Source organism: Lipophrys pholis, assembly GCF_963383615.2.
Source record: "Lipophrys pholis genome assembly, chromosome: 9".
Lineage (NCBI taxonomy): Eukaryota > Metazoa > Chordata > Actinopteri > Blenniiformes > Blenniidae > Lipophrys > Lipophrys pholis.
The window spans coordinates 11,200,944-11,218,268 of NC_137639.1; the positions used below are offsets into that span (position 1 = coordinate 11,200,944).

The 17,325-nt window shown below is 42.6% G+C and overlaps 1 protein-coding gene across 5 annotated transcripts in view; it reads left to right on the forward strand.

The window, feature by feature from the left end:
* oxr1a (oxidation resistance 1a) overlaps window positions 1-17,325 on the forward strand; it is a 175,774-nt gene that overhangs the window by 94,251 nt on the left and 64,198 nt on the right. The window contains exon 1 of one of the 5 annotated variants that reach the window (XM_080471138.1): window positions 3,470-3,858. The exons of 2 other annotated variants lie outside the window; for them this stretch is intronic. In XM_080471138.1, coding sequence (XP_080327264.1) covers window positions 3,681-3,858 — 178 coding nt within the window. In that variant the 5' untranslated portion in view covers window positions 3,470-3,680. Of the gene's footprint in view, window positions 1-3,469; window positions 3,859-17,325 lie in introns of those variants that run through there. 2 more of the 5 variants (XM_080471139.1, XM_080471137.1) reach the window with 2 other exon arrangements.

Genomic DNA, 17,325 nt, shown 5'->3' on the forward strand with positions numbered 1-17,325 from the left:
TAAAAAAGTCTTCACAACCAGTGTATTGTTTGTTGTGCACTGCCGCACAGTGTATTTTTGGACCTATGAGGTTGCGATGCAGAGAGGAGGAGCCCAGCCAGGCTCTCTGAGGATGTAATGGATGATTTGATGACTGCTCTGGGCAGCTGTACAGCAACGCAGTATATCACGCAGCTACAAGGGCCTGAGTGGGAGGCCCGTAGTGGCATGAGGAAAGTCTGAGACCCGGCTAAACACACAGTCTGAGTGCAGAATGGACCAGCAGGGCCTGCAGAGAGTCACAGAGGAACGTTTCGTCAAAGAATTTCTTCTGACCAGAAGTGCATCAACTGTTTAATACATAATTATCGTCGTCGACTGCTTGGGGTTCAATACATATGTACTAAAATTGTTGTAAAAGAAAGAGTTTTATTGGTTCTGTTTCCACATCTACTTTGACTGTGCTCAAACTGCTCAGTAATGCATCAGTACCCATAAACCTGTAGAGTGGCTTTAGAAACGGGTTTGATCAACAAGATAACTTGATTATAGCTGTACGTCTCCCTTACAAGTAAAATGTGGGTAACGTCTTATTTAATTGTGGGCATGTGCACATGTACAGTGGTCAAACTACCAGGAGGTCGAGTGTTACAACCTACAGCAGTACTTGATTTGTTTTTATATCAAGCACAATGTTTGAGGCTGTATTTGCTTGGATAGGGTGTTTTGGTCAAAGATGTGTTTTAAAACATTTGGGAAACCATTTAGATTTTCCTGAGTGTCTCAAAGAGACACGCAGGTAATTGTACTAATTGGGTTCATCGAGATATGACACCACCTTCAATGCCAATAACAAGAAGGGATCAAGATCAGAATTGATTGTTCTTATTTAAGAGCAACAAGAAAATGCCGAATTGCTCAAGTCAAGTAGAAAGTTCTGGAACAAGTTAAGAACTAAGAGGAGGGATCTGGTGGAATCCTTTATAGGAGAGCTGGTCTTTTGTCTCTGAAAGTGGTAGTGGTCTGTTTATCATGTCTCTCTCAACACCTGCTGCAGGTCCTCAGTCTCTCTTCAGTACAGGAAACTAGAGGCCGCACTACCGACGCTCACCACCAGATGGAGCACTTTCAGTGTTGAATAGCAGCCTCCAATCACCCTGATTCAGGGTCCTCATCTGTGCAGGCTGTGATACCGCAGAGGAGGCTCAGGTGTGATTCCTGCCAGATTACAAAGAGAAAACCTTCCAATTTCTCCCTGTCTTGACGTGAATCAGTGAACATAATGGTTGCAGGATCGATTGTCCTAATCACTTTTGTACTTCTACAGCGGCCTTCTTCCTTTTGTCACCACAGCAGCTTGACCTCCTCGGACAAATAATAATCAGAGGCCTTTCCTAGTTCAATATTTGAGCCCTCTGCCTAATTATTACAGCCAGTCCTGGTCCGTTCACGTTTATTTGTTGCGTGTCTCTATAGTACCAGGTAGTGTCTGACCAGACACTCACATGTCAAAGGTCTCAGAGATCTCCGCGTGTTTCCTCAAGTCACTCAATGTGCACTCAATGGTGCACAGTGGCCCCAGATGTGGAAGTGTAAATATTTTACAATATCATTAGTGTTTAAATCAAATAAATGTGATCCTGCCGGATGCCCCAAAGATCCACATTTAAGGGCGATGACACTGAACCCAGTTTGAACTTCAAAACACATTTTGAGGTCTGTACCGGGTATACAATGTCAGGTCAGATGTACAATGATTTAAAATATTAAGTAAGTAAAAATACTGCATTATAAGCTTTAGAAGTAAAAGAATTATTGCACAAAAATAGTCAGAGCACTTACAGAAAGTATTGATTGGCATATTGATTGACATACAGAATGTTATATCAGGTTGTTGATGGTGAACTATGTGTTACTGAATTGTACTCTCACCTGTATGTTATTGTTCGAGCTTCTGCATGTAGAAAATTGTTTCTACTACTTTCAATTGAGTTTTATATACAGGATCACCAAAATGTTAGGTAACCGATTTTGGCTGAAATGTGGGGTAATTTGCACATTCAATGAAACTAAATGGGTTTTCAGGGGGGAAACACTTTAATCAAGCTGTCAACAAACATGTTAAATGTGACTCGCTTACTTTCAACATCAGAAGCAGGAAGGTTGGAAACCACTGGATTAATCTTAAACAGTTAACAATCCTTTTATCTTCTGTCTGCCTTGTCCATTGCAAGGTCACAGAGTCTGAAGCCAACACCAGGGTCAAGGCAGGGTACACCGTGTTCATGTCACCTTCTTCGAGTCAGAGCTTTCAGCCAAACATACAAAACAAGAAAACTCAAGGAACTCAAGAACATGAAAACTCCTGAGAGAAAGTCTGCACCACCACATTGCATCCTGGTTTTCCACTTTCCTTCTACACTGAACAAAAATGTAAACGCAGCACTTTTGTTCCTTTGCATAGAGTTGAGCAGGTTGTTGATTGTTGAATATTGGTCCGCTCCTGTTCAGCGTCAAGCTGCTGGATACTGACAGGAACTGGAACACGCTGTCGTATACGCTGATCCAGAGCATCCCAGACATGCACAATGTCTGGTGAGTATGCCGGCCATGCAAGAACTGGGATGTTTTTAGTATCTAGTAATTGTGTACAGATAATTGTAGCATGGGGCTTTATCATGCTGCAACATGAGGTGGATGATGGTTGTGGACGAATGGCACAACAATGGGCCTCAGGATCTCTTCACGGTATCTCTGGTCATTCAAAAATCCTTCAACATATATTACAGTCAATATAAGTAAGATATAAGTAAAAATCTATATACAGTACTTGACATGCATATGAGCATGTGATAGGTGGTTCATGACATCGTTTGTAGTTTCAGTGAGATTTTTGTTTCTTTTCTTGAACAAAAATCTTCTCTTGAATACGGTCTTCTTTAACCGTCCAACAACTGGCTATATATGTGGCACTGCCTACACCTTTTCCTGTCCAGTGCAAGTCAACTCTCAAACATATGCCCAGTGCATCTAACAAGTCATATTTATGTTGCTTTGCAGCAAAATAATTACATTTCCAGAAAGTATGACACTAGGATTGTAGTATGTCTTTCACAGAAATCCAGTTCGGAACTCATCTTTTTTTTTTTCCAGGAAGAAATATGTGTGATTTTGGTCTATTTAACAGATTTTTCTGAATATAAATGGCAAATAAAAGGGGTGATTTCAGTGTCAAAGGTGGAACAAGTCTGAAAAAAATCCCCTTAAAGAACTCTCCATAGATAAAGATTTCACTGGGTGCATCATTAAAGTGTATTAAACAACTAATAAAATGCAGTCTTGTTACTGTTTAGTGCTCCAGTGTATTGTCCTATAAGGTTTTAAACATTTGCTTGCTGGCTATGAGATAGAACCATGTTTTTGTGTGTGGAGTGTAAATATAGGCCAATGGGGCAGTGGGCTGCAGCGGACAGCCCAGCTGAGACACTCTGCGCTCAGTGCGCCGCACAGCTTGACTCCACTAGGGGCAAAAGCAGAGAAAAGTTCAACTTGTTGACGTCTTTGCATTAGTTCCTGTTTTGGTATGTGCAGCAGAGAACCGCGGGCCTTTCACGCCGCGAGTTTTTCCGAGTGTAACCTCCCGTGCGTGTCGCGCGATGACAGCGGTGTTCGGAGCCGTGTAGAGGGGCTCGTGCTTCAACATGGACTTCATATTCTCGATCGCGGGCAGCAGCGCCAGAGTGGTCCGGGACGCGGTGTCGCACAGATTTTGGCCCGGACCAGAACAGGACCAGGTCCAGCACCAGGACCAGATTCAGGTCCAGGTCCAGCACCAACCTGCTCGGACTGTCCAGGACAGAAACTCTGTGTACCGGACAGGTCAGTGCAACTAACGTCTAGTTTCAAGCTTCTAGAAAAGGCGCACTGAAACTTCTCACACCTCCGAGCCAAAGCCCATTCCAAATTCACCCACTTTTCAAGACTGTTGCTTATAGGAGGGTTTTGTCAGAAGGTTAAACACGTATTATAATCTTAATAGGCACATTATATGTCATTCTTAATATCGGCTGGCCGATTTGTTTGGGTTAACTCGTGGAACTTTCCACAGAGACCCTTTAAAAGTCACCCACTGCAGCTTTTCCTCATTCCACAGCTCAGAGCATTGACTCAGTACACCACATGTTAGGATTTTGAACTAAACATGATAGTTTCGGCCGTAGTCTGAATAAAATGCATATTTTATGATTTATGGTTTACTTTAATGTGTGGCAGAATGACTCCCCCTCTCACGCCAAGGAGTAATTTTTATTTCAATGTCATGGTTTATTTGTCACATTAAAAAGTATTACTTCTAATGACTGTTAGGAGCAAAGGTAATCAGAAAGCACAACTCTTCTCATGCATTTTGTAATAGTTTCTCTCATCTGCCAAAGCTTCTTTTAATTCTTAAAATGATCTCAATTTCACTGAACAGAAATTTTGTTCCACAGTGTGTTTTAATGAAATTCATAGTTTACCTTGTCGTTAATATGTTTATTTGCTCCTAGGCCACATGGTGTTGTAAACTTAAACTCATTGACTCAAGCTCCCTGCTTCAAGTCTGAATTGGGCTTGAGGGGGTTTCCAATGTGCAATTTGCATGTTCTTCCTGAGTTCGCAGGGGTTTCCTCTAGGTACAAGTTCCTCCAGTCCAGAATATTAATTTGAGCTAAATGCTGACTCCAAATTGCATGTACTCAGTAATGTAAGTGTGTGTGTGTGTGTGTGTGTGTGTGTGTGTGTGTGTGTGTGTGTGTGTGTGTGTGTGTGTGTGTGTGTGTGTGTGTGTGTGTGTGTGTGTGTGTGTGTGTGTGTGTGTGTGTGTGTGTGTGTGTGTGTGTGTGTGTGCATAGCTCAACGATGGAGGGTTCTTCAGTGTTTGTGCTGCCGATTCTTTTCAATTTTCTCCACTTGTTAGTACAACATCAACAACACTGCATAGACACATTTCTTACTAATACTAAACCTATACGGTAGATAGATAGATAGATAGATAGATAGATAGATAGAGCATGCTGCCAACTTAAATATGCATATTTGACCCCAGACAAAACTCTTTGAACAGAAGTTTGCGGCCCCTGAACAGTTTGCAGTCAGCCTGCAGCTGTGTCAGCAGAATTATTGATGTATAATCTCCTTTTAACGCTTTGACAACATTAGTGTGACACGCTCAGTGGTGTTAAACAGCCGTGCCACAGAAACAAACTCCTCCCCTTCAAACAGTTTCTGATGAGCCAGAGCTGCAACTGAGATTATCTCTGCCTTCTGTCCACACCCCACCCACCTTTACAGACCTGCTACCTGACATCACAGACCACATAACGCACAGATGTGGTATTTTCTGTGCGCCAAGCTTATTACGCATGAGCACAGATGTTAAAGAAGGCTTCCTGGACAGTGTAGTCACAGTACACTGGCCGCCCTGCCTGATTTCTTCTTGCTGCACTGATGTTAATTCATAAGGAATCTGCCGAGTTCACGTCCTCGGTGGTTGCACTCTGCTGCCGGTCCGGTTGTGTCGTGAGGACACGCTGCCTGCAACAAGCGAGGCATTCCAAACATTTCAGCTCGGCAGGCAGTGCACGCTAAAACCATCCAGCCAGTAAGTGAGCAAGCATGTCCTCAAGGCTTTTCACATCTCCATGTTAATGAAGATTGGTTATTTTTTTTTCTTCCCCCTCTCCCCCTCTCCCCCATCCCCCCCTCTGCTTTGCTTCTCACACTTCATTTATGATGAGACCATCACCGCCTCCTCCGACTTTGAATTAAAAGCGTAGAAATGTAGCACTCACAGACACAGCTCTGAGGTCTCGGGCCACAGGATGCTATTCGCTGGCATTCATTGCTTGTTTTGGAAACAGAAAAGTAGTGGGGGGGTGGGGGGGGGCACACTGTCGTCCCCGCTCCGCTTTAACATACCGGGAGGTTTTATGGCTCCGTGCGGAGGCATCAGGCTCCAGAGCTCGGTGGCAGGCAGGTTAATTGTTCAATCTAATTAGGACAAAGATTAATCAGATGCATGCTCTGCTGCTCTTGAAACGTCATGGATGGCAGTCAGGTTCATTAGCAGTCCCTTTGCCTCTCTCTCTCCTTCTCTCTCTCTCTCTCTCTCTCTCTCTCTCGGGCAGCAGACTGGACCGCGGGGGCGGCCTCAAACTGCAGACCACTGCCCTGCTCAGGGGAGGAAGAATGGGACTAACTAGACGTTGAGTCAGGTAGTGAGGAGACAGAGGTGGGGAACAGACTGTGGGTGGCTGTTCTGCGGTTTGGCTTGGTGATCAGACCCCATCCCTACAGCCTTCACTTGACTCCCACACTTCAGGCTTTGATGTCACCTTTTTTGAGTTCGTCTGACGACTGCTTGTTAACATGCTTTAATGAGACACAATCATTACATTCAGGTATGTTAAGCCACTTAAACCTCATAAACATGTAGATTAGTGGTCCTCCAGGACCTTCATTTAACGAAATGATGTACGGGACAACCTGTAAGACCTCACGTCAGCTGGAGCAGAGATGCTGCTGATTTCACTTAGCAGTTGTGTAAACAGGGCCCAAGAATGTCCTGTTTCTATAGATGAATTCTAACCTTTCATCTATCTATTCGCTACAGTGCTTCAGCCAACTTAATGTTGTGGGTCGCTGGAGCCGATCTCAGCTGACCAGGGATGAAGGCAAATTACACCCTGGACAAGTCACCAGTTCATCAGACTGACAGTCACACTCACGTTCACACCTATGAGAAACTTTCCAGGAGTCATTTAGCCTCAGGTACATGTCTTTGGACTATGTGAGTATGGTTGTTGTCTGTGGACTTTGAGCAAAAGAAATCGGGTTTGTGAAAGAACACAGCATTCCACAAGCGGGAACATGGAACTAAACACACAGAACTCAAACGCTGTCATGCATTTAAATCTTTGTTCAGCCATAAAGCTTGTTTGTTCAATAGGCTGCAGTCTGAACGAGCACACAAACCTGATGTCTAAAGAAAAATATCAAGGTCAAACATAAAACAACAACGCCGACATTCCCAGAAAGAAACTTCAATCTCTATATGAGTGCATTTGGTGAACACCTGCAGACTATGGTGCGGTGGAGGAAACAGGCAGTGAGAAGTTTCTTTGACTCCTAATTTGTTTACTTTGTTGCACAAATACAACACAGTGCCATGTTGAGTGCTGAGAGCCGGAGACACACGTGCACAGCGAAGCGTTGCGTGAGCGTGTGAAAAATAAACGCAAAATGGAATCTTGTGGTCTGATCATGTTTTGGTGCTCAAAATACTTGTTTCCTTGCAGGTTAGCCACAAATATATTGTAGTGAAACAGTTCAAATTAGATTTAAATGGTTTTCTCGACTCGACGTTCCAGGTTTCCTGGAGTCGGTGCGATAGTATTAGTATGTTTTCTGGGGATTACCAAAGAGAACCAGAGAAGTCAATGTAAGACTCAAATCCACTCCGCAGTTTCTCGTATACAACCACTTGTGTGCAGTCATGACTGCAGGTCATGTGATAACACCTGCAGCGATTCCCTTCGCTGCAAAAAAAACATGTGTGTCACATCGTGGGAACAGATACTGTGGTTCTGTGTGTGTGCGTGTGTGTGTGTGTGTGTGCGTGTGTGTGTGTGTGTGTGTCCCATAGGCTTTTTTTATTGGGAATTTTCAGTGGTAACATAAAAAAATACTGTGGATTGTGCTTACTTATCCCAACTGCACCACTTTTAATGTTTGCCCAAGTGACTTAAAAAGGCTGCGAGGGAACGTTCAGGCCCTTTTCAATTTCACAGCCAAACAGCCTTGAGCTTTTTGCGGATTTTTCAGGAATGCATGTCGGAGTCGGAGATCACAAGGGTGTTCAGTGGGAACCTGTGTTTTCGTGTCGGAACCGGAATAGGAAGCACACGTGGAGGTGCAGTTTCTTCATCTCGCCAGCAGACGGATCAATTGTGACATTTGGAATTTAATGCCGTTTGGCGTCTTGTCAAATGGCAGGTGAACAGTTTGTGCCAGGTTGGTGTAAATACAGAGTCGCGCCACACCTGAATGCTTCAAAAACAAACACTGCACCATGCCCCGACCTCGCCGGTCTGGTCGACCGATCACTTTGAACTGTAATTATCAGGCTTTTCACTGGATGTTCTGAGAGATGAACCTTGTTAAACCAACTCTTATATGTGGTGTTTATAGACATCCCGCTGTCACTTATATCAGGCTGTATAAAAGTCTTTGTTAGATCACAAGGAGTGTTTCTGTAGGATGCTGCTTGAACCGCTCAACACAACCAGGTATTACGCCTATCGATTTCTGAAGCAGCATCAGTGTAATGCCCTGCAGTCTTAGGATACATTTATGGATGTGCTGACAAGCAAATAGAGTGCATGCGCTAGAGAACAGGATCTGAGTGTATTTGAACTGTCTGTTCACATAAACGCATATTTGGAAAGTCAAGTTTTACTGTACTTATATCATACGCTTCTCAAATACCCTTAAAAGACCAGTTTATTTAACAAAGTGCTTCGTTTAAATGACTTTTTAGAAAATTCTGTACAACTTAAGATATCATTACATGTTTATTTGGTTTTAATGGTAATTTTTCTCTGTAGTAATTGGGAATTCTGTTTTGCAGTATAATTTATTTTATAATTGCACTTTACTCATTATGTTTACTGCATCACATTCAGTTCCTAAAAAAGCATTTTAATAAAGGAAACGTCATTAAACTCCATTTATTTATTTCTCTTCATGAGTTCTTGTTTAAAAAATGTATTGACTGGTTTTAGCCGGTACAATATACATTATGTATGAGGTACTCTTGCTTCTTAGTTTGCCAAATTGTTACAGATAAAGTTCGAAAACCAACTTTTAAATATTCCATGTGTGGGTACAGTTTTTTAAAATGTAACTATTTCCTGAGGACTTTGACTTCGGCTTCTCGCACTTCACTTAATCTGCATCAAACTCCAGCTGCAATGTGAAGCTCAGTGGGATTACTTTACCAGGTTTGACCTGTGACCTTTCAAGGCGTCGAGGCGTCCCCTCAATGTTGGCAAACGTCAATAGATTTTGTTCAAACCAAATGCAGAAAATAAATTGTATTCAACAAGTTCAAGTTTCGGATTGTGGCCTTCCCCGTGAAATCCTATCCTCTAAGAAATGAGCTTTTGATGTTTCTGTGTTGAGAACAGAAATAATCCCTTAAAACTGAACTTGATCCAATCAAAAGCTATTGCACCGAAGAAGGCGTCATCACAGAGACGGATTGAACGCCAGCACTGTATACTGATGGCGCTGGATAACCGGCACAACGAGAGCAGGTGCGTCCTACCGACATTAAAGTCCTGGCTCCATCTGGAAGTTTGCGCCGTTCCCGTGGGTGTTGGCTTATTTGTCACTGTTCATGTTCACCCTCAGGCCGACACCGACTCTGCTGCAATCACCAGGATGATTCAGAGAGTGCAATCTGCTGATGCTCACCACGGCTGTAATGCTTGATTTTAATCACCTTCATTTCGAAAAAAAAAAAAGTCCTTGAGCAGTTTGTATTCGCATTTCACTGGCCCCCGCGTGTCGTTACGAGACACTCCTGGGATCTTTGGCGGCTCCGTCGGGGTGAGGTTAAGTGGCGGGCGCCCCGGCGGGGATTGGTGGATCACCGCGCCAAACACCTGCTCTGCAAACAGGCAAAAGCCAAAGCGTGACCTAATGACTACTGCTTCCCTTTCTCAAGCTTTGGTCTCTGCAAACTGGTCTCCATTGCACAATATGCCGCACCAAGACAATACAAGTGGCTCTTTTTAAAGCAGGAGCGTCAAACATAAAGCCCGTGGGTCAAAACCCGCCTGCAAGCGGCTCCAATCCCTCCCAGGATTGCAAACTAAGCAAATTGTAAAAAATTGGGGAGTTTGTAAAAACATGCATAACGCACCAGCTACAGGAGACAATTTTTAGACATTTCAGTGTATTTTGCAACAGAAAAATTCCATTTATGTTAAGATTATAGTTTTTGTGATTTCACAAAAATATTTTTCTGAAAGAAATGACTATGGTGCTATTTTACCTGTCCGGCCCACTCGAGGTGAAATTGGGCTGCATGTGGCCCCTGAACTAAAATGGGTTTGACAGGCAGATACACAAGAATGTAGATACACAGATTGCTTGTTCAACAATGCAGTGAAAGGGCTAAAAAAAAAAAGTTGGATGTCAGTACTGCGTGTGGCTTGATTGCTTGTCTCGATGCAATTCAGCAGCAGATGTTCACAAGATGCCAAACGAAGTGTACGAATGATGAGTACAGGATGCGTTAAAGGGAAGATAATTTGGACCTTTTCTGACTACATCCTTCAGAATTGCGACGTGAAAAGAGCCCAGAGCATCAGTCAACATGCAGGTACTAATTTCACTACTTCTGAATACAAATGTCAAAATGAGGCACTGCAGAAAAGTGTGGACTGACTTGACTTGAGGTTCTGTAAGTGTGTGTGTAGTTTTACGGCTTTTTAAGAACTTTGCGGTTTATCTGAAGCTGGGGGGGCTTTTCTCAGTCAGTTTCAGTCTATCCCAAAGAGTTTACTATCTTTCATGAGGCATATTAACAGATCATGCTCTCATTCCTCAGTGGAAGGGGGCGGGGGGTACGTTCGCTCCGAATGATCACAAGTTCTACCTTTGCTTTCATGGCAAGACGTACGTACATGACTTGTTCAAAAGGGGAACTAAAGTGGAAAGATAAACCTAGAAGTGGTGTGAATATGCTGGATTTGAGAACAACGAGTTCCATTCTCTGTTGTCCCTGTCAGCTGACTGCACTGTATGTCCTCTAGGCGCAAGAGTGGAACCAAACGCTCATCACTGCTGTTAAACAGCTAAATTCAGTATAAATTCTTGTTATTCTTAATCAGTGATCAAGTAACTTCAGGCGGTAACACACATTGATAGTCAGAGGATCCTCTCAAAAGAGACTCAAAGCAACCAGAAACAGAATAAAATCTACCACCACCCATAGAATGAGTTATGTTCTTGTTTCTTAACTGATTTAACTAAAAGGCCGTTCCTTTGATGGCTCTCTGGTTTGAAAAGCTTTCACTAAGAAAATATTTGCAGATTAGCCGAGTGCACTGAGCAGAGTGTGATCAAACCTGCTTGTCTTACAGTTTCAACATCTGTAAATGTTTGACGAAGCTCTGCCTGGGTGGCTTGTGTTTACGCCCGATCTTTACATGAGTACCTGCAACCGAAGTTTCAAACGAAGAATTGTTTTTGATGTTCTCTCTCTAAGTTCATTGTGTCGTAAAGGGCAAACATTTGGCACTGGATGTTTTCATTCCATTATTGAGGAGAAATCCTGTTCGTCTGCTTGCTGAGCCTCATCCGTCATGTGTGATAGTTAGTCATGCAGACGGCTTTGCAGAAGCGCCGTCTTGATCCCCCCCCCAATCTCAGCAGACTCCTCTGACTAAATGGAAAGTAAGGTGCTTTGGTGACGCAGCCTCCGTTGCCGGTTGGCCATCACAGACTTTGGCTAGACGGGAGGAGCGATTTACGTTGCTCCGCTGACCGCTGGTAGTTATGTCATTAGTTCAGAGGAGATGCTTCATAGAGGTTAGGTTCACTGTTACGTTCAATAGTCAGTTACTTCAGTGGGACATTTGATATGAGCTGTGTTTCGTGCTCGTGTTGCAGAGGACCCAGCAAAGTCCTTAAAGTTGAATTTTGGGTCACTTTGTTACCGTAGGCGAAACTTAAAGACAGTTGCCTGACTGATCCATTTAAATGTCTGCTGATAGCATCAGCTCTTCAGCTGGTGAACCAGTATGTCTTCATTATGGAGCTGGTTCACCAGCATTTTTTTTTAACGCTTGTAAACATCAGCAGACCTGCAGTAAAGCACAGTGTGTGACTTTACAGCCAGCATGCACAATACTGGTTATCCCAGTGATCAAGCCGCTGGTGCTTTCTTCCAGCAGGAATAAGACTGGCTGGTTTGAACTATGTGGCAGTAAAAGCCTATTTAGCTGGATGAAGCACCGACCCTTACGGTGAAAAGTATTACAGTATTTTTTTGATTTCTTAAAAGTTAAAACAATATTACATTAAAATAGAACATAACAGTAGTGTAGTTCAACTTTCTAGCTGGATTGACCTGTCGTGCATTGCACTATGTTCAGGAATTGGACCTTTTGTTTTTGGCTCAATAACAAGATGCGATAACGCCGAGTTTGTGTTTCTTATAGCTGAGATCATCACTCCAGCTATTGATTGGTGCTGTAACGTGAGAGGTTCGCGTTGCTGCCGTGATGCAGCGTGCTGGGGGGCTGTGGAGGGCCACAGAAAACGGCAGCGAGGGCACTTGTCCTTCGCAGAAGTGGACAACACGAGTGTTCATGCCAACCCGTCTCCATTTCCTACCATCTGCTTTACGCCATGAATTTGCTCTCAAGGCAGCTCAAGCGTTATTCCATTAATTAAACCTGATTACATAATAATAATGAATGGACACTGGTCCATGAGCATTTTTTTTTTACATTTTTTTACAAGTCATCACACAGAGTTTCTGTGGCGGTGTTGCTTTGCTGTCATAGTAAAGATGAATTGCAGAGTTGCTGAGGAAGCTTCAGCAAGGCAGCATTATGTATATATATCAAAGCCATTGATTCAGTCGATGCAGAGTTAGTCTTCAGCCGCACCATTCATCACGTCCCATTTTTTCCTCTCCCCCTCCAACATACATCCTCCCAGCCCCCGACATTGACTTGGTAATATTGCTCCCAGTGCAATAGCCTGAACGCTAAAGGCTGCAGGAATCACGCCAGGATTAGTGAGTGAGGAGGCTGAAAACATGTGACAGACAGCCGGGAGGAGGAGGAGGAGGTGGACAAACATCAACTTGTGCTTTCTCCTGCATGAACTCTGTGATTTCACAGTGTGTTATTAAGCAACTGCTGCTGACAATGAAAGGTAGGACTCAGGCAGGCCCGACGTTCGTATCGAGGCTGTTCGTACTGATGTGTAATTAGGATCAAATTATCATCATTCACAATATGGAATAGCTGCAGTTTGGGTGTTGAGTGAAGTTATTAATTACTGGTATCAAAGTTTCCTGAACTGCTGTCGGTATGATAGGCCTGTGCTGATGGTTTTAAAAAAGAGAGGGGATTCATAGAAATATTCTTCCAGCTCTGCTTGCAGCTAGGAGCTTGACCAGACACGACACAAAGCATGTCTGCCTGGGCTGTACGATCTGGAGTGAACATGCAGAATGTCATAATATTTAGTATTGTGATAACAATAAGATCATCGAGAAAAATGGTGACACTTTAGTCGCTGACGTTATTTTATTTGTGCCTTGAGATTTGTTGTAAATAACAGTGCTCATTCTCTGTCAATCGATAAAAAGGTTTTATTCAGTTAATCGCACAATTTGTGCGAGTTAATCATGGTCACACTTTGCTTTTATTCTTAACAATGTTGTTTGTCTTTGCATGGAAACTAGTGAAGTAATCTTTTTCAAGATGCATCTTGAGCCAACAACAATAAATTCACAAGATATTTTGCGGCTGCCACAAATCCTTAAAAATCCCTAAATATATGAAATGATGATTACTGTAATTTCCGCACTATTGAGCGCATCTGAATATAAGCCTCACCCACTAAATTTAAAAAGAAAGGAAAGGTCGGTGTTACGTGATGCACCTGAACGCATCACCCACGTATCAGTGGCATCAAGCCCGTTAACTGTAAAAATCCATAAATTAGCAGCGTCATTGTTTAATCCACAGGGTTCAAAGCATCTAAAAGAAGTAGCGGCTTATATTCTGGAAATTACAGTATTCAGAAAAGTGCGTTGTGCTGAATTGAGGTTCAATGGGCGCTTTGCCGCTACATTTACATTTCAATCAATACTACAAGTGAAAAGCCCAAATCTTCAAGAACTCTGAATATAAACTTTACAAATGACTTCTGCCTGAATTGATCCATGAGATGACAGCATTCGCACAGGTTTACCTTCCAACAGTTGGCAGTAGTGAAATGCGTCTGCATAGAAGAAAGAGGGCAAAACTCCCTAAAATCCAATCCACACCTCCATAAAGTTGTGTTTTTAACTTTACTGGAGCCGATTGTATCCAACACCACAATATGCACTGTGTCCATATTTCCTGATTGCCTTTCTATTTCAAACATTTTGCGATAGCTATCGTTAGTTAGTCAACAAGGGTCTTTACCCGCCGTACGTTAAGGCGCTAGCGTAGCAGCTTGTGCATCCCAATTGTATCATGTGTTCCAATGAGTAGGTCCTCTTTCTGAACAAATCAAAACTCTTCTTTGACTTCTTCTTAGTGATAAATTAGAAATGTGTTGTTTTTTTCCTATACCATCTTAACAATCTTCTGCCGAAAGATCATTCGGGCCTTAAAGCAACAGAATCTTGTCTTGGACGTTCGATGAATTATCGTGACTCCATCATGGGCTTGAAAGGAGTTTCTCTGTGCTCAGAGAGGATTGAATTTTAGTGCGTGGGCATTTCATTTTGTCTGCTATCACAGATTGAAAGCCAATCCTGGTTTAATTGTGGAAAACTGAAACCACTGGACTACACAATGAAGTGTGAGACCGTGCCCAGAAACCTGTCCGGGGCGTACGCTGCCTTCCCCCGATGGTCTGCTGGGACTGCCTCCAGTCCTCGGTGACCCTAAGTTGGTTGGAATGATCGAGAAGACGGATGGATGGATGGATAGATTTAGACGTTGGTAATAAATAACGAGGAGTGGATGTCATTAAGAAAACAAATGGGCTTTGGGGATGGAGAAGCAAATCAGGCACACATTGCTATTCAAAGTGTGCTGCTTACAAAAAAAACAAAACCAAAAAAAAACTGTTTACTGTTAATTGGCAAACATTAGCATGCCAGCACATTCAACTATGATAGTGACCATGGGAAATATTATACTTTCTGAGCATCACCTTGTTAGAATTCTCCTCACCCTGCTAGTACAACAACCGCGATCTTGTTTGTTTGTTAACGGAGCGTTTTCAAATGTTAAATCCTGTGTGAGGCACCATCTGGCAGTAGACTCAAACTGCAAGGATTTTCATTTAAGTCAAATTGCCTGACTTAAAAAATATCTATACTTTTTGTGTTTTTCTTGGAAATGTTATGTTTGCAGTAGTTTGCCACAGTAGCTGCATTCATGTAATCTTTTTTTTTTTTTTTACAGATTGAGAAATGAGATTGACACCTTTAGAACAAGCTGACTTGGAAACAGTCAACACAATGGCGAGCCAGGAGTTAAATTGCGAGCCTATAGTGCTGCATGTCTACAGATTCGGCCCAGCTGAAAGAGGAGCGTCTCTCTCCGGCCAGCCAGGGCAGAGTGGGCTTTAAGGAGCTGAGCATTAAAGAGACGGAAGCTCGTCTCGGACATTGGGTGAACTAATTGACTTCATAGCAGGCTTGTGCAAGATAAATAAAGATATATTTAATTGTTGTGGGGAACCAGACTTGTAAAAAAAATAACGAATGATCAGCATTTTTACACGGCCTATGAATCTGAGGAGACATTTAGTACTGGCAGTGGAGAAAGAAAGCTTTCAATACTCAGCCCTAGCCCAAGGTTACGTCTTTATGTTATTTGATTAGTCTGCTCAATAATGTAAATCACAGAAATAATCGCTTCCCAGTCACATAAAGAGAAACGACAAACAAGAACAAGTGTTCTCGCGGCGGGAGTTGTAACCAGGGAGTGTTTGACACTGTTGTCTGATAATTAACCTTTACGATGACAATCATTCAGCCTCTATTCTGTCCATCGACTTATCAGTTAATCAGCTAATAGCTTCTGCTTCATGCATGTGAACACAACAACAAAGGACAAAACACGTCGTCCACGGCAGCCGTTTTAGGAAAGGAGTTTACGTTGGTGATATTGGAGGGAGCAGAAGGCGTTTGTAAGTTATGCTTTAGTGAACAGCTGAAGTAGCACCGCTAGTTCTCATGAACACAATGTCATTAGAGTGAGGCAGGGGAAGTGCTCGGCTTTTTCAGTCAGAACAATCAGATTTTCCTCCCCAAAGCGGAACCTGCCACAGCAGAATCCCGACTGGTCTGCCATTCTGTAATTTCTTTTTCTTTTTCTTTTTCTTTTTTTTAACTCCCACTAACACATATTCTCTTTAAGTCTGCACCAGATTCGTCACTATGGAAACTGTCATGTACACGCTGTGAGAATATTAATTGAAGCGCACGTGCGTGTTAGCGTTAACAGAGATCAGTGTCTTGAGTTTTTTTTAAACATCCGGAGCGATGAAGGCGAATCGTGGGGAGAAAATAAGAACGAATCCACGTTACTGCACCGGCCATAAGATGGGGGAAGTGTTAATGAGAGGACAGCGTGGATTCTATTATAACACACACACTGAGATAAAACTGCAGTTCAGCAAAGTTTCCCATAAGAGCTGAGTGGTATATGGTCCGGTGCGTGGAGGCCGGTGGAGTAATATAGAGCTGAGTGGTACTGAGAGTGTTGGCAAAGGGATGTTGCCTGTCACACTGTGTTCTCTGTGCTGCAGGACGACAGCTCCACTACGCTCCTATATTCATTACAATGGAGCTCAATGCAGCACGAGGGTTACCCAGCAGTAACGGCCTCTTCTTTTCATACAGCACTGTCGGCACTTTTTTTCCCCTTTTTTAAGTGGCATTCATAAGTCATGCAGGGGTGGTTGATTAAAAAAGTTGACATTTGGTGTCTGTATGATGCATTACTTTTATCTTGCAAACAACTTAGAACTAATACAAGTAGTAAGTAATTGAAGAGGTTGATTTTATTCATGCAGTTTAAAGACATTAAAAAATAAACAAACAGTCCTTTTTTTTATTTCTAAAATGTGTTCTAAACTTATGTAACTAAAAAAAGTATATGATTTGTGTAATTTTTTTTTGTGTGTTATGCATTATATTTTGTGTGCGTTTCAACGCATTCAAAATGTAGCATTGACTTCTTATTTTTATAATTTAATGCTGCCACTTACTCTTGTTTATACTGATGTAATTGCAACCTGAGACTCTCCGTGAACAGGGAATGCTGGCTCCCTGTGATGCTATTGCAACACAAACTTTGATTAAACATATTGAAAGGATTTAAAAAGTATATGTTGAATCTTCTCATTAAGAGCTGTGAATTGTTTTCATTGCAATGCAGGCATTAAAGTAGTATTAAGTGAATTGTATGTTTTGGCAGCAGAGCTAAATGTTTGATTTGGAACAAGTTTGAGTTGTGCTGAATGTGTTTCCTTAATGCGGCTTGAGGG